This window comes from Aulonocara stuartgranti (assembly GCF_965226115.1).
Source record: "Aulonocara stuartgranti genome assembly, chromosome: 7".
NCBI lineage: Eukaryota > Metazoa > Chordata > Actinopteri > Cichliformes > Cichlidae > Aulonocara > Aulonocara stuartgranti.
In genome coordinates, this window is record NC_138945.1 from 41387988 (window position 1) to 41412349 (window position 24362).

At 43.9% G+C, this 24362-nt stretch overlaps 2 protein-coding genes across 7 annotated transcripts; both read left to right on the forward strand.

The window, feature by feature from the left end:
• Positions 1-945: 945 nt before the first annotated feature.
• On the forward strand, positions 946-17855 carry LOC309710625 (fibroblast growth factor receptor 1-A-like). 5 transcript variants are annotated; one of them, XM_082540242.1, is made up of 17 exons: positions 946-1232; positions 5115-5243; positions 7473-7574; positions 7653-7825; positions 7906-8029; positions 8172-8362; positions 8509-8653; positions 8735-8937; positions 10260-10405; positions 10737-10858; positions 11142-11252; positions 11355-11545; positions 12632-12754; positions 12838-12908; positions 16253-16390; positions 16802-16907; positions 17405-17855. In XM_082540242.1, the coding sequence occupies exons 2-17, from the start codon at positions 5147-5149 to the stop codon at positions 17498-17500; spliced, it is 2139 nt and encodes a 712-aa protein (XP_082396368.1). In that variant the 5' UTR covers positions 946-1232; positions 5115-5146; the 3' UTR covers positions 17501-17855. The 5 variants fall into 5 exon arrangements, with proteins under 5 accessions (XP_082396368.1, XP_082396367.1, XP_082396370.1 ...); XM_082540241.1 differs by having other exon boundaries at positions 947-1232; positions 7470-7574; XM_082540244.1 differs by having other exon boundaries at positions 947-1232; positions 8735-8925.
• Positions 17856-20613: 2758 nt separating this feature from the next.
• On the forward strand, positions 20614-23695 carry LOC309709935 (uncharacterized protein). 2 transcript variants are annotated; one of them, XM_082538929.1, is made up of 4 exons: positions 20614-21076; positions 21273-22132; positions 22518-22671; positions 22880-23695. In XM_082538929.1, the coding sequence occupies exons 2-4, from the start codon at positions 21975-21977 to the stop codon at positions 23405-23407; spliced, it is 840 nt and encodes a 279-aa protein (XP_082395055.1). In that variant the 5' UTR covers positions 20614-21076; positions 21273-21974; the 3' UTR covers positions 23408-23695. The 2 variants fall into 2 exon arrangements, with proteins under 2 accessions (XP_082395055.1, XP_082395056.1); XM_082538930.1 differs by having other exon boundaries at positions 22557-22671.
• Positions 23696-24362: the final 667 nt, after the last annotated feature.

The following is a 24362-nucleotide window of genomic DNA, read 5'->3' on the forward strand; positions in this document are numbered from 1 at the left end:
AGATAATAAAATCAAAAAGTGAAGACTTGGGTCAACTTTAAGGTAATTTAGGCTTCCAGGAGAGAATTTAAATCAGTGTGAAGGGCTCTGAAGTGACTGAAGCTTGGCTGTGTGAGAGCTTATGGTGATGTAACTGAGGCAAGACTAAACAGCTGATTATGATCACAGGAAAGTGATCCAAAGAGGTAACATGACATAAACATGGATTTAAACTGTACTTGTTTTTTAACACTCACTTCATAAATAACAGTTTAATGCTGTGAGACAGATCTCCTAACTTATGGAATAACTTGCCCTTGCACAATAGAGAGCCCTCTTTTAGAACACATCTTAAAACTAGTGCTGTCAGCACTACTTAAAACCCATTTTTATTCCTTGGCTTTTGACTGCAGTGAGACTTAGTTTCTTTTAATTAAATAATTTATTAACTAATGAATTTTTTTTAAATTGGCTTTTATTTATATCTTATAATTGTGATTATTTAGTTCTAATGTACAGCATTTTGTGTCATCTGTGGTTATTTTTAAAGTGCTTTATAAATAAAGATGATGATGATGATGATGATGAAGATCTGACACTTTCGTAAAAACATGTCTCCACACTGAAGTCAAAACTGAAGCCACAAAACTTTGCAGAATTTCCAGAAACTGTAAATGGTCATGTAAAACTGTACCGCCCAACCACAACAACACTGACGTATCAGTCTTTCGGATGAAGTTTCTTAATCCAATGACGTAAAGGTTTTGTTTTCTTTCTGTGTGTCCAAGAGGGAGCCAAGTGTTTGACCCGGGCCACTTAGAAGATTAGTCTGGCTATGTTTAAACCAAACTTAAACCTAGCTATAAACACACCCAATAGCCCGATGTCCCATGCTGGAAGTTACAAGTGTGGGGACCTTTCTGTCCCCACACGCGTCCCCACAGCACCGTTAAAACCAGCCCTCCACGGTGCGCTGGGGAGGAGGGTAAGAAACGCCCCCTGTGGGCGGGCCTTCCCGCTGACCGTGCGCCGACAAACACCGTGAGGGACTGTGCTCTGCACGCGCGGCTCTAGAGCGAAGAGCAAGAGGAGTTTGGATCACTCCGCCGGGGCTTTAACGTGAACTAGAGCCGCAGACGGAATAGCGGGCAGGCTGCTGTTGGTGCCCAGTCCCGGTACTAACGCTTATTCCTCCGCAGACCGTGGAGCTCCACAGGTACTCTGATCTGAGGTCTACCGGGATCTGTGTGTCTGTAAGTACTGCGAAAAACAGAGGTACTACTGCTCTGAGGAGGGAGGGGGCTCACTATTCTGAGGTCAGCTCAGATATGTTTGTACTCGCAGGGCTCTGAAGCTTCACAGCTTCACCTGCTCACAGGTACAGGTGTACTCTCTCTCTCTGACACGCACACCGGACCAGATGCTCCGACCAGGGGTTTACTGTATGTGTGTGTGTGTGTGTGTGTGTGTCAGGCTTTATTACATGAAGAAAAATGAACAGTTTAATGTAAAATGATTAGTTTGAAATCAGGAGGCTGGCACCAGAGTTGTGATGGTGTTGGTTTGTGTGGGTGGAGTAGATCAGTGTAAAGCAGAAGTCACACACTTTTTCTTGTGCTGAGAGCGGAGCAGAGACTGATGCTGAACTGGGAGAGGTCTGAATTGCAGTACTCTGACTCACAGTACACAGGACTCGAAGTATTTGAGTATCTGCTGCTAGCGTCCTGTGTTAGATACCACAGGGACCCTCACAGGTTGGGCTTTGCTGCAGTGTGAGGACCAAAAGCTTATTAGGCACAGGTGTTCCTAATATTTTGTCTGTGTTAGTGGGTCAGTGACAGCTGCAGGCTGTGTGTGAGTCCTCCTCTTTGCCAGCACACACACAATCATCATCATCACCGTCATCATCACCAGTGAGGTCAGAACAGAACACCTGAGCCTGTGAAGGTGTAGTTGGAGCTTGTTACAGTTTCCTGTTCCTGTTTGTGTCTGTAAACAGGTTCACAGTGATCTCATCACTACCATCATCATCATCACTCTGCTTTAATCTTGAAATTTGCGAGCAGTAGGCGTGACTTCAGGTGTCTGATGGGGTGTGAAGCATGTTTTGGCGTTTGTGTCAGAGACTGAAGCGCACTGCTTTGTGACTGGCTGTTTGCTCGCTCTCCACCAACCAGATTAGTCTCAGAAATCCCAGATTGGTAAAAGCCTGGTGCTCAGCGTGGCTCAGTGATGATAAATCGGGTTCCTGGCAGTGCCGGTGCGTCAGCCTCGCTTTGGCCAGGGTCAGATTGACACTCGGGTGGGTTTCTCTGAGGTCATAGTGTTACCATGACACCAGGGAGACGCCTTAGTCATGCTCAGTCATTGCAGGAAGCCAAAATAGTTTTTCAAGTTAAAACTGGATTCATTGCACAGGACAGGAGCTACACAGGGTGGTTCTGCATCATGCCAGTAGCTGAAAGCTCCAAATCGTTCCTTCCATCCTCAGATCCCTGCAGGAGAACCGCAGCTTCCTCTCATGTGAGCAGCTGGAAGTTTCTAGACACACACGCCATATTTTTATTATAGCATGAAGAATATTTCTGAACTAGACTAACCCTAATAATCATGAGTAACCACGAGCTCAGGCACTGATTCAAGCTTTAAGGTTATTTACCTCTGACCACATTAAAATGATCATTCTGTCTGTGAGTCTGTGATGGTGTGGATGGTGATGCAGGTGGTGTAGGTGTCTGTGAGTCGGTTCCTTCTGTAAACACTCATAAATAAGAATATGTGATGTTCAGACTGTAAGGATGGAGTGGAGAGGGTTAGGGTGGTGTTTGAGCTGAAGCTGTAGATCAGGGTGGTGTTAGGGTGAAGCTGTTTTGGGAGTGGATGTGTCAGATAGACGGTGTACACAGTCTAGTGCAGGTAAGGTTTCATTCAGAGGGTCTGCTCTGACTGATGTTAGTGACGTGGAGGCAGCTTCCAAAATGACTCCTAATGAAAGCATCAGGCTGGTTTAAGAAACCACCCTCATCATCCATCAGCACTGCCTCGACTGAGCTGACCCATCACACCCGAGTTCACACTTGGGTTGAGGAAAAAGTCATCATCCGGGCTCAGAAATGAGGAGAGGAAGTCGTAGAGATTTATCTGGATCCAGTTTTCATGTTTAAAGATTTTTTAGTTAAAGACAATAAAGAAAGCACCAAAACTGACGAGAGCTGCACCACAGATATTACAGACAATCAACAATAATCAATAAAAATCAACAATAATCAGAGTTCAGCGATACTTTGGATGGAGCTGAGGCTCACACAGGACCACATCTCAGCTCTGAAACTCAGAGAGGATGGGCCACGAAGACCTCAGTGACAGGATGCTTCACTGTTTGACTCCCAGTGCAACAATGCTGGTGTGAGTGTGTATGTGTGTTGTATGAATGGTGTCTTCACACGGGGGTCTCATCCCGGTTGGTTGGGGCTGAAACAAATGAGCCTGGAGGCGTCCTGTCAGATGCTGCTTGTCTTGGTCAGCTGGTCTGCTTCAGCTCCTTCAGTCTCATCTACTCACCTCAGGCATGAATGTCAGGGTCATCCTTTGAACTGTTCTTTTTCCAATGGAATAGCTGTGCAGCATGCATCTTTAACGACTTTAAAGAAAAAGTTTGGGTTTTCTCTGATCCACACAGGTACATACGCTATATTGCCAAGAGTGTTCAGTCACCCATCCAGATCATTGGTGTTCCATCACTTCCATGCCCATAGGTGTACAAAATCAAACACCTAGGCATGCAGACTGTTTCTACAAAGATCTGTGGAGGAATGGGTCACTCTCAGGAGCTCAGTGAACTCCACCGTGGTACTGTGATAGGATGTTACCTTTGCAACAAGTCTAGCGTGACGTTTCCTCTACTAAATATTCCAGTCAGCTGTTAGTGGGATTATAACAGAGTGGAAGTGATTAGGAACGGCAGCAGCTCAGCCACTGAGTGATTGGCCACGTAAACTCACAGAGCGGGGTCAGTGGATGCTGAGGATCAAAGTGCACAGAGGAACTTTCTGTCGAGTTAGTCGCTACAGACCTCCAAACTGTTTGGCACAGGGAATAGTTTGGGGATGGAGCTTCCTGTTTCAGTATGATTGCACATCAGTGCAAAAGCCATAAAGACATGGATGAGCGAGTTCGGTGTGGAAGAACTTGAGTTCTGACCTCAACCCAACAGAACACCTTTGGAATAAATTAGAGTAGACACTGAGAGCCAAGCATTCTCTTCCAACATCAGTGTCTGACCTCACAATGTGCCTTTGGAAGAATGGTCAGAAATTCCCATAAACACTCCTAAACCTGTGGAAACCCTTCAGCTGTTATATTAAACCCTATGGACAGGTGGATGTCACTCAAGGTGGGTGTGTGTGTGTGTGTGTGTGTGTGTGTGTGTGTGCGCGTGTGTGTGTGTGTGTGTGTGTGTGTGTGTGTGTGTGCGCGCGCTTTTGGCAGTGTGTCTATTCACACTCATTGATATTTGGTTAAATATCTCTTAGCAGCTGCACATCAACCAAACTCTTCTGGTATCCATCAAAAGCTCTGGCTGATATCAGACTCCAAAATTGGTGAAGTTAATTTCAATTGGTTGGTTTCCTGGCACAGACCCGGAATTTAAACAAAGTTCCTAAATGTTGCGGAGCGTTGAGGTTGGAGCTTTAGAAAGTTTATTCATGACCACAATCATTGTATGCAGTAGTGCATGTGAGTGAGCTTCACTCATCTTCTTTTCACGTTTCATCACAGCTCGTTTGTTTTATTGACTTCCTGTTTTCATTTTACGATCGTACATTTAAACAAACTAAATGATATTAATGATAAAAAGTGTATTAAGTTTAAGTTGATGCACTGTTTTCTGTATTTTTAAACTTTTATAAGGTAGAAAAAAACTTTTAAAACTGGAACAAACCCTCCCTGTGGCAGCATTTTGCACATTTCGGATTCTTCTGCTCACCAATCATTCACATCATACAGTACGTATCCTTTTAACTTCAAACTGACAGATATCTGAAGCAGGCAGATTTCCATCCTCGGTGACCTGCACTAGTCTGACTCTCAGAGAAAGCAGGAAGTCTGACATTGTGTGTCTGTTGTCGCTGCAGTGTGTTCGGAGCACGTCGCTGTGTTGGACACGATGTCCTGCCCTCACTACCTCCTGCTGGTTCTGCTAGTTCTGCTGGTTCACGACCCTCCGGCTCAGTCCAGGCCAGCCACAGAGGACACGCGCACAGGTGAGGAGCATCTGAGGTCTGAGGGTGGACACCATGACTGAAAGACGTATCTAAAGTCACTTTTCAGACACCTCCTACAGTTTAACCTGAGTTTGCTTCATTTAAACTAGAATTAAAGCCGTGTTTAATGTCCCAAACTCAGACACGTCAGTATAACTGACACCAGCGAGCAGCAGCAAATCCTCACAGTCAGACAGCTGGCTTTAGCATTTCAGTTTAACTGGATCCAGGATCCCAGCATGGAACGAGACGATGTAGCCTCCTGATGGAGGCTTGAAGCAGTTAGAGCCATTCATACATGTAAACACTGAGGCTGAGCTCTGAGCTGTGACAGCCCTGCTGTAAGACCCTGGTGTTTAAGGAAGATATTACTAAACTAACTAAAATTCAGTTGAAGATTTGTCAGAGAAGTGCATCTCTCTTCTTGGAGACTCTGAAGCAGGATATTTAATTTATGCATTTTATTAATTTATGAAACCAAACTGAAGCATGTGCAGGTGAATTTCTGCAGTGAAGTAAAGCGGGGTGTCTTCGGCATGGCTGCAGCTTCAGACGCTGTTAAATGTGGGAGTTATGATAAACACACAAACACTTTTCTGAAAAACTGAAATGAAAACAAAACGCTATAAACTCACAAATATTCCTTAACAGAGAATCTGAGACACAATAACTTGTTTCTTTTAATTGGCTTTTTTTAATGTCACTGTCACTGGCTTTTATTACTATTTTTAGCCTGAAGCAGAGGGCTGTGGTTATCTGAATAACCACAGTTCATGGTTAAAGCCTGGTGCTCAGCGTGGCGCTCTGATGATAAATCGGGTTCCTGGCAGTGCCGGTACATTAGCCTCTTTTTAAGTGCTGCAGCGCTTGTTTGGGCCTCGCCCTCCTTTGTTTGAGGCTCGTTCACATCTGATCTTGACTGTGGTCGCGGTGTTTCTGTCTCCATGTTATATAAAAGCTCCTAAAAGTTTCCAATGAGAGAAGTTCTGTAAAAGGAAAGTGACTTTTCAAGGTTTGGTTGTTTGTGGCTGCAAGGCATCTGAAAACGTTTAGAGTGATTTTTTCCTGGTGAGAGCGAGGACAGCGCTCAGACTGGCCCTGTGAGAACACATGAAGCGCTGTGCAGCACAAACACAACAAACACACTTGCCTCGGGTGGTGTGTGGGTGTGTGTGTGTTTGTGTGTATGTGGGTGGGTGGGTATGTGCCGGTCCAACCATCTGGACTCCAGCTGAGTGTTTGAATCTGTAGTTTCTTGTTTTGCTCGGCTCAGGTTGAAGCCACGCCTCCTTGTGGCAGACGCAGTAACAGAAAATGATCCTGAGCTGGTTTCTCGTAAACAGCGTCCCTCGAGCCCGGCCCTGTCTCACTGTTCTTCTCTGATGTCTTTACCAGGAGCTGTACTTTCAGAGCCACAGAGCCTCTTACACCATCAGTCTACAGCAGAAGGCCTTCCAGGCTCCTGATGCTGGTTTGGTTTTCTGTTTGTGACCGCTGGTCAGAGAATATGAAACAGCTGAGGATATTTCTTTGAAGTGTTTAAGCTGAAACTGTTCTGCTCACTTCCTGCTCCAGGTTTCATTCTCAGACTCTCCCAGAGCTGCTCTGCATGATTCACAGTTCATAATAATCCCTCTTTATCTGACCCTGGGCCTCGGTCCTCTGTCTGAAACCAGCTGCTGTATGTTTGTCTTGTTGAAAACTGACCTCCTGATCTGGAACGAAAGTCTTCTAAAGCTGTTGCCCTGTTTACAGTTAGCAGTTTATTTCAGCCACATGTTAAATGTGCCCATTTCACAAGCTTATGTTTCCCATAAAATCTCACTGATTCATTTTGGCATTACACTTCATTACACTTCTTCTGGTATGAGCTTTTCCACAGAATCAAAGCATCAAGAGGGGCACCTCAGTGTCAACCATATATTTGATTTGTGTAACATACTGGGATATTTAAAATTAGAATGCTTTTATATAGTATATAGTTTCTGTTCTGTCTTGGAGCGTTGTGACATCACTGCTTCTGGGATTACTAAAGTGTTTTGATTCCGATTCATGTCTAAAAAGGGCGGATGTTAGTTTATTCTTCTGAATGTGGAATCAGAGCGTCTGATGTCCTCTGAGATGCTCTCAGTCATCTTCCTGTGATACACATCATGTGTGGTCATTGAGGTTAATGCAGAACTGTAAAAGCTGCATGTTTTAAACAAACTGCCTTTTATTTTAAAGCAGACGCAGTGAAATCCTCCGAAGACGAAGAAGATGACGAATCTTCGTCAGAGGAAAACAAGCTGTCCGACGAGCTGTCGACGAGCAGCGAGAAGCTGCAGCAGCGTAAGCTTCAAACTGCTCTCTCTCTCTCAGACAGGTGTTTGTAATCACGATGCTTACGTGGCTGTGTCTCCTCATTAGCGCTGGAGCCGCAGTGGGTGATGCCAGACAAGATGGAGAAGCTGCTTCACGCCGTTCCTGCAAGCACAACGGTGAAGTTTCGATGCCAAGCAATGGGAAATCCGCTTCCCTCCCTGCGCTGGTACAAGAACGGGAACGAGCTGAGGAAGGACCAACGAATCGGAGGCTACAAGGTGAGTTTGTGACATCAGAGGAAGCTTCAGAGTTAGTTTTCCTTTTCATCCCTTTGGTTTACCTGTGTTCTGTCCTTCAGATCAGAGACCACATGTGGAGTCTAATTATGGAGTCAGTGGTTCCTTCTGATAAAGGGAACTACACCTGTGTGGTGGAGAACGAATATGGAAGCCTGCGACACACTTACCAGCTGGATGTAGTCGGTAAGAGTGATGGTGAACATTTCAGGCACAGCTGAAGCTCTGTGAAACCCCATATTCCTCCAAACTGAACAAAAACACAGCAAATCATCATTCTTGTCCTCTTATTTTACCTCTCTCTTTATCTCCATCCTACCTGTTTCAGAGCGCTCTCCTCACAGGCCCATCCTGCAGGCCGGGCTGCCGGCCAACCAGACGGCAGTGGTTGGCAGCAACGTGGATTTTGTGTGCCGCGTCTTCAGCGACCCACAGCCTCACATCCAGTGGCTCAAACACATCGTCATCAACGGCAGCAAAGTGGGACCGGACGGACTGCCCTACGCTCGTGTTCTCAAAGTATGGAAAGCTGATATAAATGTAGTCAAACTTGTTCCCTTTATTCCCCGATCACACCTCAGGGGATACCTGTGTGCTGCCTGGATAGCAGCGCTTTACATCAACATGAATAATCCCAGGAGCGCCGCTCCCTTTGTCTCTCTTAGACTGCTAATATGAACACCACAGACAGAGAGATGGAGGTGCTGAATCTGAGGAGTGTAACTCTGGAAGACTCTGGAGAGTACACCTGCCTGGCCGCCAACTCCATTGGGGTGTCGCACCACTCTGCGTGGCTCACTGTGGTCGATGGTATGTGAAGGTTCGCAGGTTTGCCACGCACAGAAACGAGCTCAAATCTCTGTTAATGTTCCCGATGTGATCTCTCCTCAGACCCTCCGCCCTCCCCACTGACCTCGCAGGCGTACCTGGAGATCTTCATCTACTGCCTTGGGTTTTTCATCATCGTCGTCCTCACCGCCACAGCAGTCATCTGCAGGCTCTGCTGTGTGCCGAAGAAAAGTGACTTCAGCAACCAGCTGGTCGTGCAGAAATTAGCCAAGAGCATGCCTCTGAAGAGACAGGTGAGGAGACAGGTGAGGCGCCCTCGCTCTCTCCTTTTTAAGATGTGCTCTCAAACGCGCTGGAGAGGAAATTGCGTATCACAAATTTAGAAGATCATCATTTAGCCTGGAGAAATAGTTTGCTGCTCTGCAAAGCCAGAACATTTTACTATTTCATTGATTGAAGAAAATAAGAACAACCCCAGGTTTCTCTTCAGCACTGTAGCCAGGCTGACAAAAAAGTCAGAGCTCTGTTGAGCCAACCATCCCTTGAGTAAGTTAACTAGTAATGACTTCATGAACTTCTTCACAAATAAAATTTTAACTATTATAGATAAAATTACTCAGAATCATTTCACATTTCACGTTATCTACAGCTATTTTCACTACAATTGATATTTGTTTAGTATTGTTCTCCAGTTGATCTTTCTGAGTTAACTTCAGTAATTACTACCTCGAAACCATCAATGTGTCTTTTAGACTCCCTTCCATTCTTACTCTGGATGGCATTACCTTGGCAAATAAAAACTGTAATTCATTATTATCAGGATGTCCTAAAAACTCCCTGAAAAGACTTCAGTTGATCCCAAATGCTGCAGCAAGAGTACAGACAGGAACTAGAAAGAGAGAGCAGATTTCTCCCATATTTTCTTCTCTTCATTGGCTCCCTGTTAAATCCAGAATTCAAAATCCTGCTCCTCACGCTGTCACCGTTAATCTCGTTAGAATGATGCTAACGCCATAACTGCATTAACGCAGCAAATCTCTGTTAGCCCATGGCTGCACCATGATGCAGCCCCATGCATGGGGCGATCCGCGCTAACTCGCTAACGGAGATTTGCTGCATTAATGCGGTTATGGCGTTAGCATCATTCTAACGAGATTAACGCTGACAGCACTGCTTCAAACTTTCCTTTTTAATAAAGAATATAGTTAGGGCTGGACCACGTGACCGTGAATCCTCCCTTAGTTATGCTGCAATAGGTGTAGGCTGCTGGGGGATTCCCATGATGCACTGAGTGTTTCTTTACTCACATGTGTTTGTACCTCTCTGCATTGAATCATTAGTTATCATTCATCTTTGGCTCTCTTCTACAGCATGTCTTTGTCTCATCTTCCTCCCCAACTGTCTGCCCCTCCCTTAACCTGGTTCTGCTGGAGGTTTCTTCCTGTTAAAAGGAAGTTTTTCCTTCCCATTGTTGCCAAGCGCTTGCTCACAGGGGTCATAGGGTTATTTTTTTGTTTCCTTTGTATTATTGTAAAGTCTTTACTTTACAACATAAAGCACCTTGAGGTTACTGTTGTTGTGATTTGGTGCTGTATAAATAAAATAGAATTGAATTCTGCGTCCACAGGTGTCAGTCGAGTCGTCGTCCTCACTGCAATCGGGGATGTGTTTGATGCGTCAGTCTCGTCTCTCCAGCGCGGCCACCACCGTCCTGGTGGGCGCGTCCCAGTACGAACTTCCCTACGACCCTGCGTGGGAGCTGCCTCGTGACCGGTAACCACGCCTTTTCTGCCCCTCGCCCCTCCCAATCTGCACCTGAGATTGCTGCAGCAATTGACATCAGGGAAAAGACTGCACTGTTATTTCTTCATCTGTTACATTCTAATGTAACCTGCCTGTCTCTGTGACCTTTGACCTATCACTAACACGACCAAACAACCAGCTTACAGACTGAGTTGGAGAGCTCACTGTCAGCTGCACAGCATGTTTCTGAAATTACGTCAGCCTCGTCTTCTCGGTCTGTTCTTAAGGTTTAAATATAATGAAAGTGAGCGTGAGATCAGCGTGCTCCTGTATCTGCTGACCGTTTGTTTGTCGTCCTCAGGCTGACTCTGGGGAAGCCTCTGGGCGAAGGCTGCTTCGGTCAGGTGGTTCTGGCCGAGGCCATCGGGATCGACAAAAACAAACCGACACGGGTCACCAAAGTCGCCGTGAAGATGCTCAAAGGTGAGAGAACTTGCAGGCAGCAGTTTAGGGTGAAAGATGCCCCCTGCAGCTGCCTCTTTGCAACCCACCTCCACCCTAGCTTCTCCATTCCAGCTTGTGTGTGTGCCCCTAATAAAATAAATGCAAATTACTTTATAAGGAAGTAAAGTTCTGACTGTGGTGGTGCTCAGTGAAGTCTCAGCAGAGCTCCAAATATAAATGTGGAAACTTGTGCAAGTGTGAGCTGCAGGGGGCATGACATTGAGGTTGTCGCTGAAAGATTACGTGTTGTTGCTACGTGCAGCCGATGCCACGGAGAAGGATCTGTCTGACCTCATCTCTGAAATGGAAATGATGAAGATGATCGGCAAACACAAGAACATCATTAACCTGGTGGGCGCCTGCACGCAGGACGGTGAGCACCGCCACGTCTGAGGTCTTTAAATTCCTGCCGTGTGAGTATTTGCTATTAATGCATTTCTTTCATTCTCCTGGGGTTCGCCATGACCCGGAGCAGGTCCTCTCTATGTGGTGGTGGAGTACGCTGCGCAGGGTAATCTGAGGGAGTATCTGCGAGCTCGCCGGCCGGTCGGGGTGGAATACTGGAGCAGCTCCAGGCAGGCGTCACTGGGCAGCCTGGAGGTCAGGGAGCTGGTGTCGGCAGCGTACCAGGTGGCCCGAGGGATGGCATACCTCGCATCAAAGAAGGTCAGAGAGACTTTACATCATCAGGGCGCAGACTCTGCTCCTTTTCATGCTTGAACGATCTTGTGAACTCTGTGGGCATCGGTTTTCTTTTGCCAGTAAACACAGAGCGTCTGACGAGAAATCTGACACACGCAGTGCAGAAATATACTCACAGCCACTTTATTAGGTACACCCATCTCCATACTTTTATGCCTGGACTCTGCTGCTCAGAAGAATCGTGCTTCAGTTTAATTCCATTTCATTTAAGTAGCACCAAGCACAGTAACAGGTGCCTCCAGGTGTTTTATATTGTAAGATAAAGACCCTACAATTATAACTGATCATCATTTTTTTGTCTTGTGCTGGGTCTTGGTGCAAACTTACTAAAAATATGGAGCTGGATGAACAGAAGGGGTCTTGTGGGATTATAATATTATTTTATGCCATGTTAGACCCCTAATTAAAGATTGTGAATTATTATGTAGTTTTAGTTTGCATTATTCTCCTGAATTAGAAGAAGGTGGTAACTATTACATTTGTTAAACTGATTTGCATTACATTAGACTGCTGATTTATTGTGAATGAATGATATTGTTTTATGATGCATTATACTGCTGAGTTATAAGAAATACTGTTCGCAGAAAGTCATCGCCTTATTTGTCTGATTAGAAGAGAACAGAACATACTGGAGTTTTCTGCCCCATCTCAGCAGGAGCAGATAAACAGGGAGACAAGGTCGTAGCTTAGGCGCTGTGTGAGAGAAAGAATGTGAATGTTTAGGCTTTTATGATTAGGTGGGGGCCAATAGAGGCTATAAGAGTTTGATCAATGCTCCACCATTTTGAGATCTGATGCTGTCTGCGTACAGTGTCCATCTCCCACACGTGTGATCATTAAATCATCGTTTGACTCAACCCGGCCGGACCAGTGTTGTTATTGTGGTTTTTCCTCTTGTATCCATCCCCAATATTTGAATCCGTAACAGTCTCCAGCCTTTATTCTTTAAGAATAAAAGGGGGAGGGGGGTAGCTGTGTTGTGAGTGCATTGGGTTGTCGGTTGAATTCTCGGTGTCATGATGTAAAGGCTGACCCTCCCCTGTGCTTCAGTGCATTCACAGAGACTTGGCGGCCCGGAACGTTCTAGTCACCGAAGACAGCGTAATGAAGATCGCCGACTTCGGTCTGGCTCGAGACATCCACCACATCGACTACTACAAGAAGACCACCAATGTAAGTTGGACAGACTTTTATTTTGGCGGGGTGAAAGCCAAAGGTGACAGGGTGCTGATCTTTGGGTTTGATTGTGTCCGCAGGGTCGGTTGCCAGTGAAGTGGATGGCGCCGGAAGCTTTGTTTGACCGAATCTACACACACCAGAGTGACGTGTGAGTCCTCTGAAGCCTACCGAGCATTTGAACCAAGACTTCCTCTTCCTGTGATTTTACAGCATTTTACGGCTTCCTGTTTTTTGAGCTCATCACATCATGTGTGTTTTTAAAATAATTTACACTGGTAGGGAGAAGCAGTCTCAGCAGAGATGCCTAGACCCCGTTCTGTCTTCCTCCTCCTCCCCAGTAGTGCTATGTGATACAAAGTAAATACAGGGCTAATATTACTGATGCCGATATATTTAACTTATAGAGGCAGCTGATGTCGGGGAGCGCGGTGCGTACTGATTTATGACAAACCATCATCAGTTTGCGAAAAGATCATTAAATCACTGTGACTTTTACTTTCAAACTAAGAAGTTAACACAGTAAAACAGACCTTCTGGCTTTTATTTTGAAACTGAGCTGAATGTAGAGGTGTCTATCTCAGCGTCTGTAGTTTAACTGTGCTGCAGGCTGGAAACAAAGCGGACAGTCAGCACAGACGTGTTTCATAGCTCATGTTTGGAGTGTGTATGTATGTATGTGTGTGTATATATATGTATATATGTGTATATATATGTGTATATATATATATATATATATATATATATATATATATATATATATATATATATATATATATATATATATATATATATATATATATATATATATATATATATAATTATTTAAAAAATGATTTAACACACTTCAGTGAGCTGAAAATATGCTGCTACAGTAGCTCACAAAAGTGAGTACACCCCTTAAATTTGTTGAAATATTTTATTGTATCTTTTCATGGGACAACATTAAAGATATGACACAATGTAAAGTAGTTAGTGTGCAGCTTGTATAACGGTGTAAATTTGCTGTAATCTCAAAATAACTCAACACACAGCCATTAATGTCTAAACCGCTAGTAACAAAAGTGAGTACAGCCCTAGGTGAAAATGTCCAAACTGGGGCCAAAGTGTCAATTTTTTGTGTAACTATCATTATTTTCCAACACTGCCTTAACTCTGTTGGTCATGGAGTTCACTAGAGCTTCACAGGGTGCTGCTAGAATCCTCTTCCACTCCTCCATCATGGAGGTGGTGGATGTTAGAGACCTTGTGCTCCTCCACCTTCCATTTGAGGATGCCCCACAGATGCTCAATAGGGTTTAAGTCTGGAGACATGCTTGGCCAGTCAAGTACCTTTACCCTCAGTTTATTTAGCCAGCCACTGGTCTTTTTGGAGGTGTGTTTGTGGTTGTTGTCATGTTGGAATCCTTCCTGTGGCCCAGTTTCTGAAGGGAGGGGATCGTGCTCTGCTTTAGTAAGTTACATGTTGGCATTCATGGTTCCCTCAATTAACTGTAGCTCCTCAGTGCCAGCAGCACTCATGCAGCCCCAAACAATGACAATCCCACCAACATGCTTGACTGTAGGTAAGACACCCTTGTCTTTGTACTCCTCACCTGGTTGCCGCCACACATCCCTGACTCCATCTGAACCAAATAAGTTTATCTTGGTCTTATCAGACCACAGGTAATCCATGTTCTTAGTCTGCTTGTCTTCAGCAAAGTGTTTGCAAACCTTCTTGTGCATTATCTTTAGAAGAGGCTTCCTTCTGGGACAACAGCCATTTGATGCAGTGTGTGCCGTATGGTCTGAGCACTGACAGGCTGACCCTCCATGCCTTCAACCTCTGCAGCAATGCTGTCAGCATTCACACGTCTATTTTTAAAAGACAACCTCTGGATATGACGCAGGGCACGTGCACTCAACTTCTTTGTTCGACCATGGAGAGGTTTGTTTTGACTGGAACCTGTCCTGTTAGACTGCCATATGGTCTTGGCCACCATGCTGCAGCTCAGTTTCAGGATGTTGTCAATATTCTTATAGCCTAGGCCATCTTTATGTAGAATAACAATCCTTTTTTTCAGATCCTCAGAGAATTCTTTGGCCTGATGTGCCATGTTAGACTTCCAGTGACCAGTATGAGAGAGTGTGAGAGCAATAACACCAAATTCAAGACACCTTCCAATTTGCACCTGAGACCTTGTAACTCTAACAAGTCACATGACACCAGGGAGGGAAAATGGCAAATTAAGCACAATTTAGACATTTTCACTTAGGGCTGTACTCACTTTTGTTGCCAGCGGTTTAGGCAATAATGGCTGTATGTTGAGTTATTTTGAGGGGACAGCAAATTGACACTGTAGTACAAGCTGCACACTGACTACTTTACATTGTATCAAAGTGTCATATCTCCTATGAAAAGATACAATAAAACAGGAAAATGTGAGGGGTGTACTCACTTTTGTGAGATATAGTATAATGGCCAAAAACACTTTAACATTAGCTGATGCTGACTCTCAACTCTCAGTCATGACTGATGTCATGACTGAAACATCACTTTCACCTCTGTGTGAGCCACTTGGATATTCTTTGTCTGTCTGAAGTACTGTGACCTCTGACCTTTGTGCCGGGTGTGTGTGAGGGGTTTCCTTCCAGCAGCATCGTGTTTGCAGTGTTTTCATGTACAGCTGTGAAGTAGCTCTACACGCACTGCAGCCTGCACAGCTCTGCTCAGTGCTGCTCATGTGACCGCAGGGCGACTAATCACAGCAGAGCAGGGAGGTGGCTGCAGACATGCCTGTTGTCTGATGAATGGGTACAACACTGAACAAACTTAAGTACTGATCTGATGCCAATACCTGTGTTGCCACCGATACTGTCGATACTTGGTCAGTCCGCCCGCCTCTACAGCCCGGCGTGTCCTGGGTCTGCACTGGGGTCTCCTCCGATTAGACCAGAAACTCATCATGAGGAGGCGTCCTGTTCAGATGCTGAACCTGCCTCCTTTTTATGTGGAGGAGCAAATCTGCTCTGAGCTCCTCCTGAACTCCCGTCCCTGGAGCCCCTCTGGAAGCTCATTCCCACGCTCGTGCTCACGGGTGAGGGCAGGAACGTAGAACGAGCTGTAAATCTGCAACTTTGCTCTCAAAGCTCGACACAAATGTCTGTCAATCACCCGCTTTGCTCTCCTCCGACTCGTGAAACTCATCCCAGCCTGGAGTGGACCTCCACCCCAGCAGAAGGTGATGTTAAAGCAGCAAGTAGCTGTTTGACAGCTCCGATCTATGGAGTGTGAAATTAGATGTTGGTGCTAAAGATCATGGGTTAATGTTTACATGTTTGATGGTTCAGATGTTGTCTTCAGCTGAAGCAGAGAGATAGAAATGGTGATATAGAGGAATAGAGAAATAGCTATTTAATATTTCAATTATTAATAAATGAGGATTTTTATGAGTTATTTTCATGTGACAGTTGGGAGAAAATTACAGAGCTGCTCGTTTATCTCTGTGTTCACAGCTGGTCGTTCGGGGTCCTGCTGTGGGAGATCTTCACCCTCGGGGGGTCTCCGTACCCCGGCGTCCCTGTCGAGGAGCTCTTCAAGCTGCTGAAGGAGGGACACCGCATGGAGAAACCATCGGCGTGCCCTCAGGAGCTGTGAGTATATCATCACATCAAACACTTCAGTCTGACACTTAAGCAGAGGAGCCGGTCATTCCTGGAAAACTCAGCAGAAGAGACAGCTTCATTAAATGCCAATATCTGAAAACATGAGACCTGGAGGATGAGCCGACTTTAAAAATCCAACATTTACCACTTTTATGCTCTAAATTCACTTGAAACTAGTCAAACAAGTATCTCCAGACAGCTGCAGCTAACAAACCTTCTGCCAAATCTGAAGGTCGCTTGTGTAGTCGCACGTGACTTCATGTAAATAAGGAAACACAAAGTCAGAGACACAGCTGCAAACATGTGTGATCAAAAGAGGATATTTTGTTTTATTTGGTATTGTGTTCGTTGATGTGTTGATCCGACCTGCGCAGTAAAGCGTGTGTTGCATGGTCTCAGGTATCTGATGATGCGGGACTGCTGGCATGCCGTCCCGTCCCGCAGGCCGACCTTCCAGCAGCTGGTCGAGGATTTGGATCGAACTGTCTCCATCATGGCCAACCAGGTGACTTGTCGTTTCTTTGTTAAGGAGTAAAACCTGCAAATGTCCTCCACTTCAGCTGTTTCTCTTCAGTTGGTCCCTCTCGTTCCTCTTTAAACATTTAACTGATGGGTGGAGCACTCGCTAACCATCAGGAAGACTGAGACAGATATTTTATTATTTCTGTAAATTTAAAGTTATCTGTGAGCTCCTGTGAAATTTATACCACAGTCTGTGTTGGTTTCCTCTCATCTTAGTTGCAGTTGGCTAACGCAGAGCTGTGTGACTGCCTCAGTGCTGAAGCCTATGCTGGACATCAGAGGAACTGCAGCTTTGCTTTGAACTTTCAAAAACGTCATGATTGTATTCATTTATTTGAAGCGGCGTGGGTCTCTTGGCGAGAGAGCATTGATGTGACGTTGAACAAAGAAAAGTTAGAAGCGAGTTTTGGTGTCATGTGACAGAGCTAAAGTCTCCAGAGCTTCCACTTCCTGTTCTAACGTGTGATTCTGCCTCTGCAGGAGTACCTGGACCTGGCCGTCCCTCTGATCCAGTACACTCCGGTCCAGTACTCCCCGGTCAGCGCCTCCTCAGCTTACTCCTCCATCTCCACATAATCCTCCCGGGAGCCATTCTCCTTCCTGAATCATCTTCCTCCCATTTCCTGCACGGCGGTGGTGGCCCTGGGACGAGCTGCTTGGCTGCGGCCTGATGTGAAGAACAGCTGGACTGAGCTGAGATCAGGAAACAGCACGGACTGACGAGATGTCCTCAGTGTGAATATTGTACATAAAGTTTGTCTCATCTGAGAAACGGGACATGAAAGGGTCAAGGTGGGAGCGAGAGTCTGTATAAATGTATAAATGTGTAAAACTCAAATCTCCCTGATGCTCCTGAATGCCTCGTTTATGGATTTTCTTTCTTGGATCTGTAAAATAACTGATTAACATATTAAAATACCAGAGTTTTTAATGCTTTGTGAATTAAATGTGAGTTATTCTTTAGAATAACTTCATGAGCAGCTGTTTGTTTCCTCAGAAAGTGAAACGATGAGTCTAAGGAAGCACGGACATTAGAAAATGTCTCTGATGATTGATTTTTTTTTTTCTAGTCTTTGTTTTTCGTCATAATAACTAAGGTCAGCTTTAGTTTGAGCTGTAATAACTTTGATCACATCATCCTGGTGCAGACGAGAGGATCGGTTGCAAGCGCGTTCATAAATGGTTTCTTATAAAGTTCTGTCTGAATATATATTTGAATGATATTGGGTTTGAGATGGTGTGGCGCAGAAGGACGGCCTCAGAAGTGGAGGCCCCATTGATGAGGAGAGTCTTCATCATGGCTCACACAAACATGGTGTTTTGCTCCCACAGAGAGGAAACCTGATGGTGTTTCAGGTGCTTGTCTGTCTGCTTCAGCCTGTCTTTCCTGTTTCCTGCGCTAATACCATCAGTTTCCCCCCAGGCTTCCATGAATGTCTAAATCCTCTCCAGAGGGAGCTCTGCTGGTAAGATGTGATGATCGCAGCACAGGAAACATTTCAGATTCAGTTATTCACATTTGTGCTCAGCTTAGCTTAGCTTAGCATAACTGATCAGCAGGTAAAAAAGTAAGAGGAAATCTCATCTCAACAGGTCTATTTTATTTTTGTGGGACTAAAGTTATCTGTAATTCATAAACAGCTATTGCAATATTCTTGCACTTCCTCCGGTGTCCAGCAGAAACCACTCAGTGCTGCACTGAGTGGTTTCCATACACTCCCATGTTAAACCTTTACAGTACAAATAAACAGGTTTACACATTTACACTTTTACAATACACAAACTGCTTGGTCTCTGTTGATCATTTTTAAATAATTTCCTCTTCATGGGGAGTTTGCATTGTTAGGGGCGTGGCCTTTTTGACTGATGGGTGGATGGTGACACAGCCGGCTGTAGCTGCTAGCTGTCTGCTAACTTCACCTGAACTGGACCATGTTTGTGCTGTTGGAGCATTTTTAATGACATCATCTGATCAATAATATGGCAGCTGTGAGGTTACTGTACTAACAGACTGTCCAAGAAGGTGGAACCCCAGGTTTGCTGAGTAACATCTGAGGATTTTGATTGGATGTCACACTGATTAGCAGGTATTTATGTGTGTCATACACCTGTACAGTCTGTGGATTCAGTTTGTGTATGAAGATGAAAAGAGGTGGTGAACTTATAAAAGTGATCCTTTTCTTTGATCAGATGAGGAGATGGTCATGGTCATGCTTAAAGAGCTTATCTCAGGTGTGTGTAAGTGTGTCAATGATGGTGAGGTTACAAATACTGGGCTAAGATGAAGGTGGTGTAGGGTTTGCTTTAGTAAAGGCAACATTAGATCCTCTAATCATGCTTCAGTTTGTTCTTCATGTTCTGTATCATTGATCTGATCTTGCAACGTTAAATATAACAGAGTAAAACTCTGACCTTAAACTTCATTCACCTCACCTGTTCTCTTGGGGTCTAACCCTCTCGTTTCACTTGTGCAGAGGCAGAAACTTCGGTAAAAACAGAGCGCTCTGTTTCTGGTTCCAGGAAAAGCCTGATGGAGGCTAATCATCCAGACTAGTGAGCTGAAGACCCATCGTTACCTTCAGTGACAGATGGCTGAGGGTTGCTCACATTACACCTACAGGAGTGTGGATGTGACTCTGGGTTACCTGTGAACGAAGGTTCTTTCATGTGGTGTCAGAAAAATCAGGAAAACCAACATTTCACTGAAAAACAGTGATGAAGGACACCATAAACCATAAAGAGCAAAACATTCTCTGTGATTCAGAGTTTAACTGTATCTTCAACAGATGACGATTTGATCGGCACCAGCCCTGTGGGCTTAGCAGGCCACAAAGTACAGCTTTGATATCGATATCCATCTTACTAATTTCAGTTTTTACAGAACAAATCTATGGGCAGAAATCTGTGCCATCAGAAACTGAATTTGAATAAGTTCAATTTGAATTTGAATTGCTCAGATTGAATCTGAATTGTAACTTGAATAAATGCTTTTGAAAACTGAATTTGAATTAGTCTAATTTGAAATTGAATTTATGGTTTGAAAATGATCATCACTAAATTGAAATTGAATTTATATTTTGAAAATGAATTGATTTGCTTTGAAACTGCATTTTATCCTTTAAAAATTCAGCTCTCGAATAATTTCAGTTTCACTTCTCACCATTCAGTTTCAGTTCTACAATTCAATTTCAGTTCCAAAATTCAGTTTTTTGGAACTTACATCCGGTTCCGGTTCAAGCGCAGATTAATAGAACTACGTTTTACTAGCGGACCGAAAGTGTTACCTACGGGAATCTACAGCGTCTTGAGCTGAATTAAGACTTCAGAAGTCATTCGTCATGTCGAATGACCAGCGGATAAACTCTCAGGTTGGTAATAAATGTATTACATGTATAAGAACAAGCGTCATGTTAACAAATGATAGCCGTAAGGTAACTGTTATGCTTATTGTAGCTGTTAGCTAAAAACGCTAATTTAACGTAGTTTGCCCTGAATTCAGCTTTGACAAACAAATATGATCGACTGTTTCTAGTAGAATTCCAAAGTTGTCATCTTGTACCCTCTCAGAGTACCCCCTCTGTATGCTTGCAGAGACCCCTACAGTAGGGAAACATGCAAAACGGTGTCCAAACCTTTGTGTTTTAGCTTTATTTATGTCTTACACAGCATCCCAACTCTTTAGCTAACTTAATAACCAGTGGCGGCTGGCCCATAGGGGGCGCTCGGGCTCCGCCCCCCCAAATGTGGAGGAGTAAAAATATATATTTTTAAAAAATTCATCAATGATAGTTTTACTATGTGTGTGCCCATATACAGCCAGGCGTATTTTAACATTTTCACCAGCTGACTCATTAAAGTTCAACCAACAAACGGTGTTTTTCTTCTTCTGGGGCGCTCGTCAAAGCGCCCTTGATATGCAGCGAAATAGCCTATCATTAAATGGTTGCCAGGGGAAAATAATAAATATTTGACCTATCAGCGTCGCTGAATTAAATGGTTTGGGGGCGCTTAAAATTGCGCCCCTGCAGAAAACGTGAAAGCTCACGAGTTCATATGGACAACAGTGTAAAGCTAGCTGTGCTAGGGAAAACTAGCATAGCGGCGCAGCTAGATGATGGACATCGGATTGCTTTAAGAAGGCACAACGAAGAGGTAGATAAAAACCGTCATATTTTATCTAAAATCATCGATTGTATTAAGTTTTGTGGTGCTTTTGAGCTAGCAATGCGGGGACATGATGAAAGTGATTCCTCAGACAATCCAGGGATTTTTAGAGGTTTAGTCGACTTGATGGCATCAATTGATCACGACTTGAGGCAATACCTTGAAAATGCTACTGTATTTAAAGGCACCTCGAAAACAGTCCAGAACGAGATCCTGGATTGCATGTTGGCAGTTCTGAGAGAAAGGATCGTGGAAGAAGTAAAGGCAGCGAAGTTTTTAGCCATTCAAGCTGATGAAACCACTGACATTTCTACACACTGTCAGTTAGTCATGGTGCTAAGATACATTGACCAACGAAACCGTATTCAAGAGCGTTTTTTTGAATTCATCAAGCTACCCAATGCTTGTGCAGATGCAATAGCCAGTGCCTTATCGGAGAGGCTGCGCTTCATCCTCCCCCAGGGACAAGAGAGAAAGTTGATCGCCCAGGCCTACGATGGGGCCGCTGTAATGAGGGGTACCACTGGAGGAGTGCAGCGTAAGATACAGGACATTTATGCTAACGCTCACTACGTACATTGTTATGCCCATCAGTTAAACCTGGTAATGCAACAAGCAACCTCCCACATCCCTCAAATCAGTCACTTTTTTTCCGACATAGCAGGATTCGCTTCTTTTTTTACTAAATCGAGCAAGAGGACTGCAGTGCTTGACGAGGTGGTGGCGCACCGACTTCCAAGTGCATCGGCAACCCGTTGGAACTTCAACAGTCGTGCTGTGAATAGTGTATGAACATAAAGACGATCTGGTGAGGTGTTTTCAGACCATCCGTAACAGTGAAGGATTTGATGCCCCTACAAAGAGAGATGCCGGTGGTTTCGTGAGAATGCTGGAAGACGAAGCTTTCTGTTTTTTCCTGGCCTTGTTTCACAAGATAATGCCACATGTAGACATGCTGTATAACCACCTACAGAAGAGAAACATCGATTCTGTCACCATCGCAGGGATCACCCAGACATTCATCAGCCGCATGCAGGCTATCAGGTAGGCATAAAAGCATAAATATGTAACCTAGAATAAATGTTAATTATCTATGCATAGATTCTATCAAATTCTCTGCATATATTCTGTGTTCTGTGACTTAAATGTTTAATGGAATTCAGATAATTTTGATTTATATCAGCCTTTGAAGTAATTTTATGAAAAATATTTGATTAAGTATATTTGATGAAGTATATTCCCAGTAATGATTTGATGTAGCCTATACCATAGGCTATTTCCTGAAATTATGGCCAGGGCCTTTATTTACTTGCACTGGTTTTCCCCCAGCCATTAAACCAGGTCCGGTTATTAATTAAATCCGGTAATTCCCGGTAATTAGAACACAACCTTTGTTTGGTTTGTGTTTGGTTAATATATCCCTATTCAGTTTTCAGAAGCCATTAATGAAACTTATGTATTGGATCAGGGAGGCACTTCCTAATCTGGTTGTGGATGAGGAGTACAGGGGACCTGTTCAAGACCCACCCACAAAGAGACGGAGAACATTGGGGGAAGACAGGCAACACCATTTGGCACTGGAGGTAAGCACTAGCTGCTTGGTCTGATTTAAATCGGATCATCAGATAAAATCTAATGACGATGCTGTCAGATGTCATTTGATATAGTGGTCATGACTGTTTTGTTTTGTTATGGACAGATTTTTTTTTTTCAGAATAATGATTAACATGAGACATGTGCCAAAGTCTTACCACTGAATCTAACTCTTACCAATTATATATTATTGGATAGGTGTGCGACACCATTATGAGCCATGCCAAGGAGAGGTTTTCTTTCACCAAGCACCTTGTCAGCGCCACTCTGTTGCAAGGAGACTTGTTCCAACAACACAGCAAAAATTTTCCAGATGCAGCACTACAAACCACAGTGGAAGCCTATCCCTCATTGGACAAAGCCAGACTTAAAACAGAACTGTCCCTGATCTACGACAACGAGGAGTTTCAGAGTTGTAGTGGTGCGCTGGCGCTCTATCAGGTTCTGATGGAAAACAACCTTCAAGACACATTCACCGAAACTGTAAGTCTTCTTAACATCCTCATCACCACACCAATGACAACATCAGAATCGGAGAGGTGTTTCTCTACTTTAAAGAGGATAAAAACTTTCCTGAGAAACAATATGGCTCAGGATCGGCTCAACGCTCTGGCTATGCTGTCCATAGAGAAAAAACTCACACAAGAACTTCCTGATTTCAACACCAGGGTCATCGAGAAATTTGCCACTCAGAAAGACAGACGAGCAAAGTTCTTGTACAAATAAGAACCCTTAACCATATTTACTCTCTTTCTCCATCCCTCTCTCTTTCTCTCTTTAGCCCACCCCCCCAATCAGTTTACAGTTGTTGTTTTCAATAGTTATTTTTCATTCATTCAAAAAAAAAAAAAAATCTGTTCATGTTCATTTTTACAAATCTATACAAATGGCCAGAATATGGTTGTTCATTTTAAATTTAAATTAAAATTGTGTTGTTTGATGTACTCATTAAATGGGTCATTTTAGTCGATATCATAAAAATTGCCCCCCCTGAGATTTTTTTCAGGAGCCGCCACTGTTAATAACTTTAGCTAAAGTGAATAGTTAGTCTAATTCATTAGTGCAGCATTACTGGATCACCTCTGTTTGAAGTGATATAATGTGATATACAACTATCAGTGTTTAACTACCATAATAATTCTTAGGGTACTGAGTGCATGCTTAATTAGATTTTTTTTTTTTAAAGCATGCTGCTCCATTACTATGTTTGACAGGCTGAAGTTGTCGGGTCGCCTCCTAAATCGACCATCTTTTACAGGTGTTTTGTGCCAGAAATGGAGTGTCCACTGAAGACTGAAGATACTGAATCTCTACGCCTTGCCATTGATCCCTCTTGTGCCTTCATCTAGACAAGAGACATTAACTTAACCACTCTCACATGCTCTGTACCTACATCACCTTCCCTGACAGTCGTAGCTTGGCTCATCTGAGGGTGAAATTATAAGAATGTGTTATTTTGCAAAGTGCTCTCTAGTGTTCCTAAATAAAATATGGCATTGACGTCATTTCTTTTGAATTAATCCCTTCTTCTGAAATATAAGAACCTCTTCTGGTTTTAATGGCACTTTGGATTTCCTGACTTTCTGTTCCACTTCCAAACCCAAATAGATGCTGACAAGCTGACACAGTAACATGGAAGAGGGAAAGACGTTGGAAAGGACTACTACAAATAAACCTAATC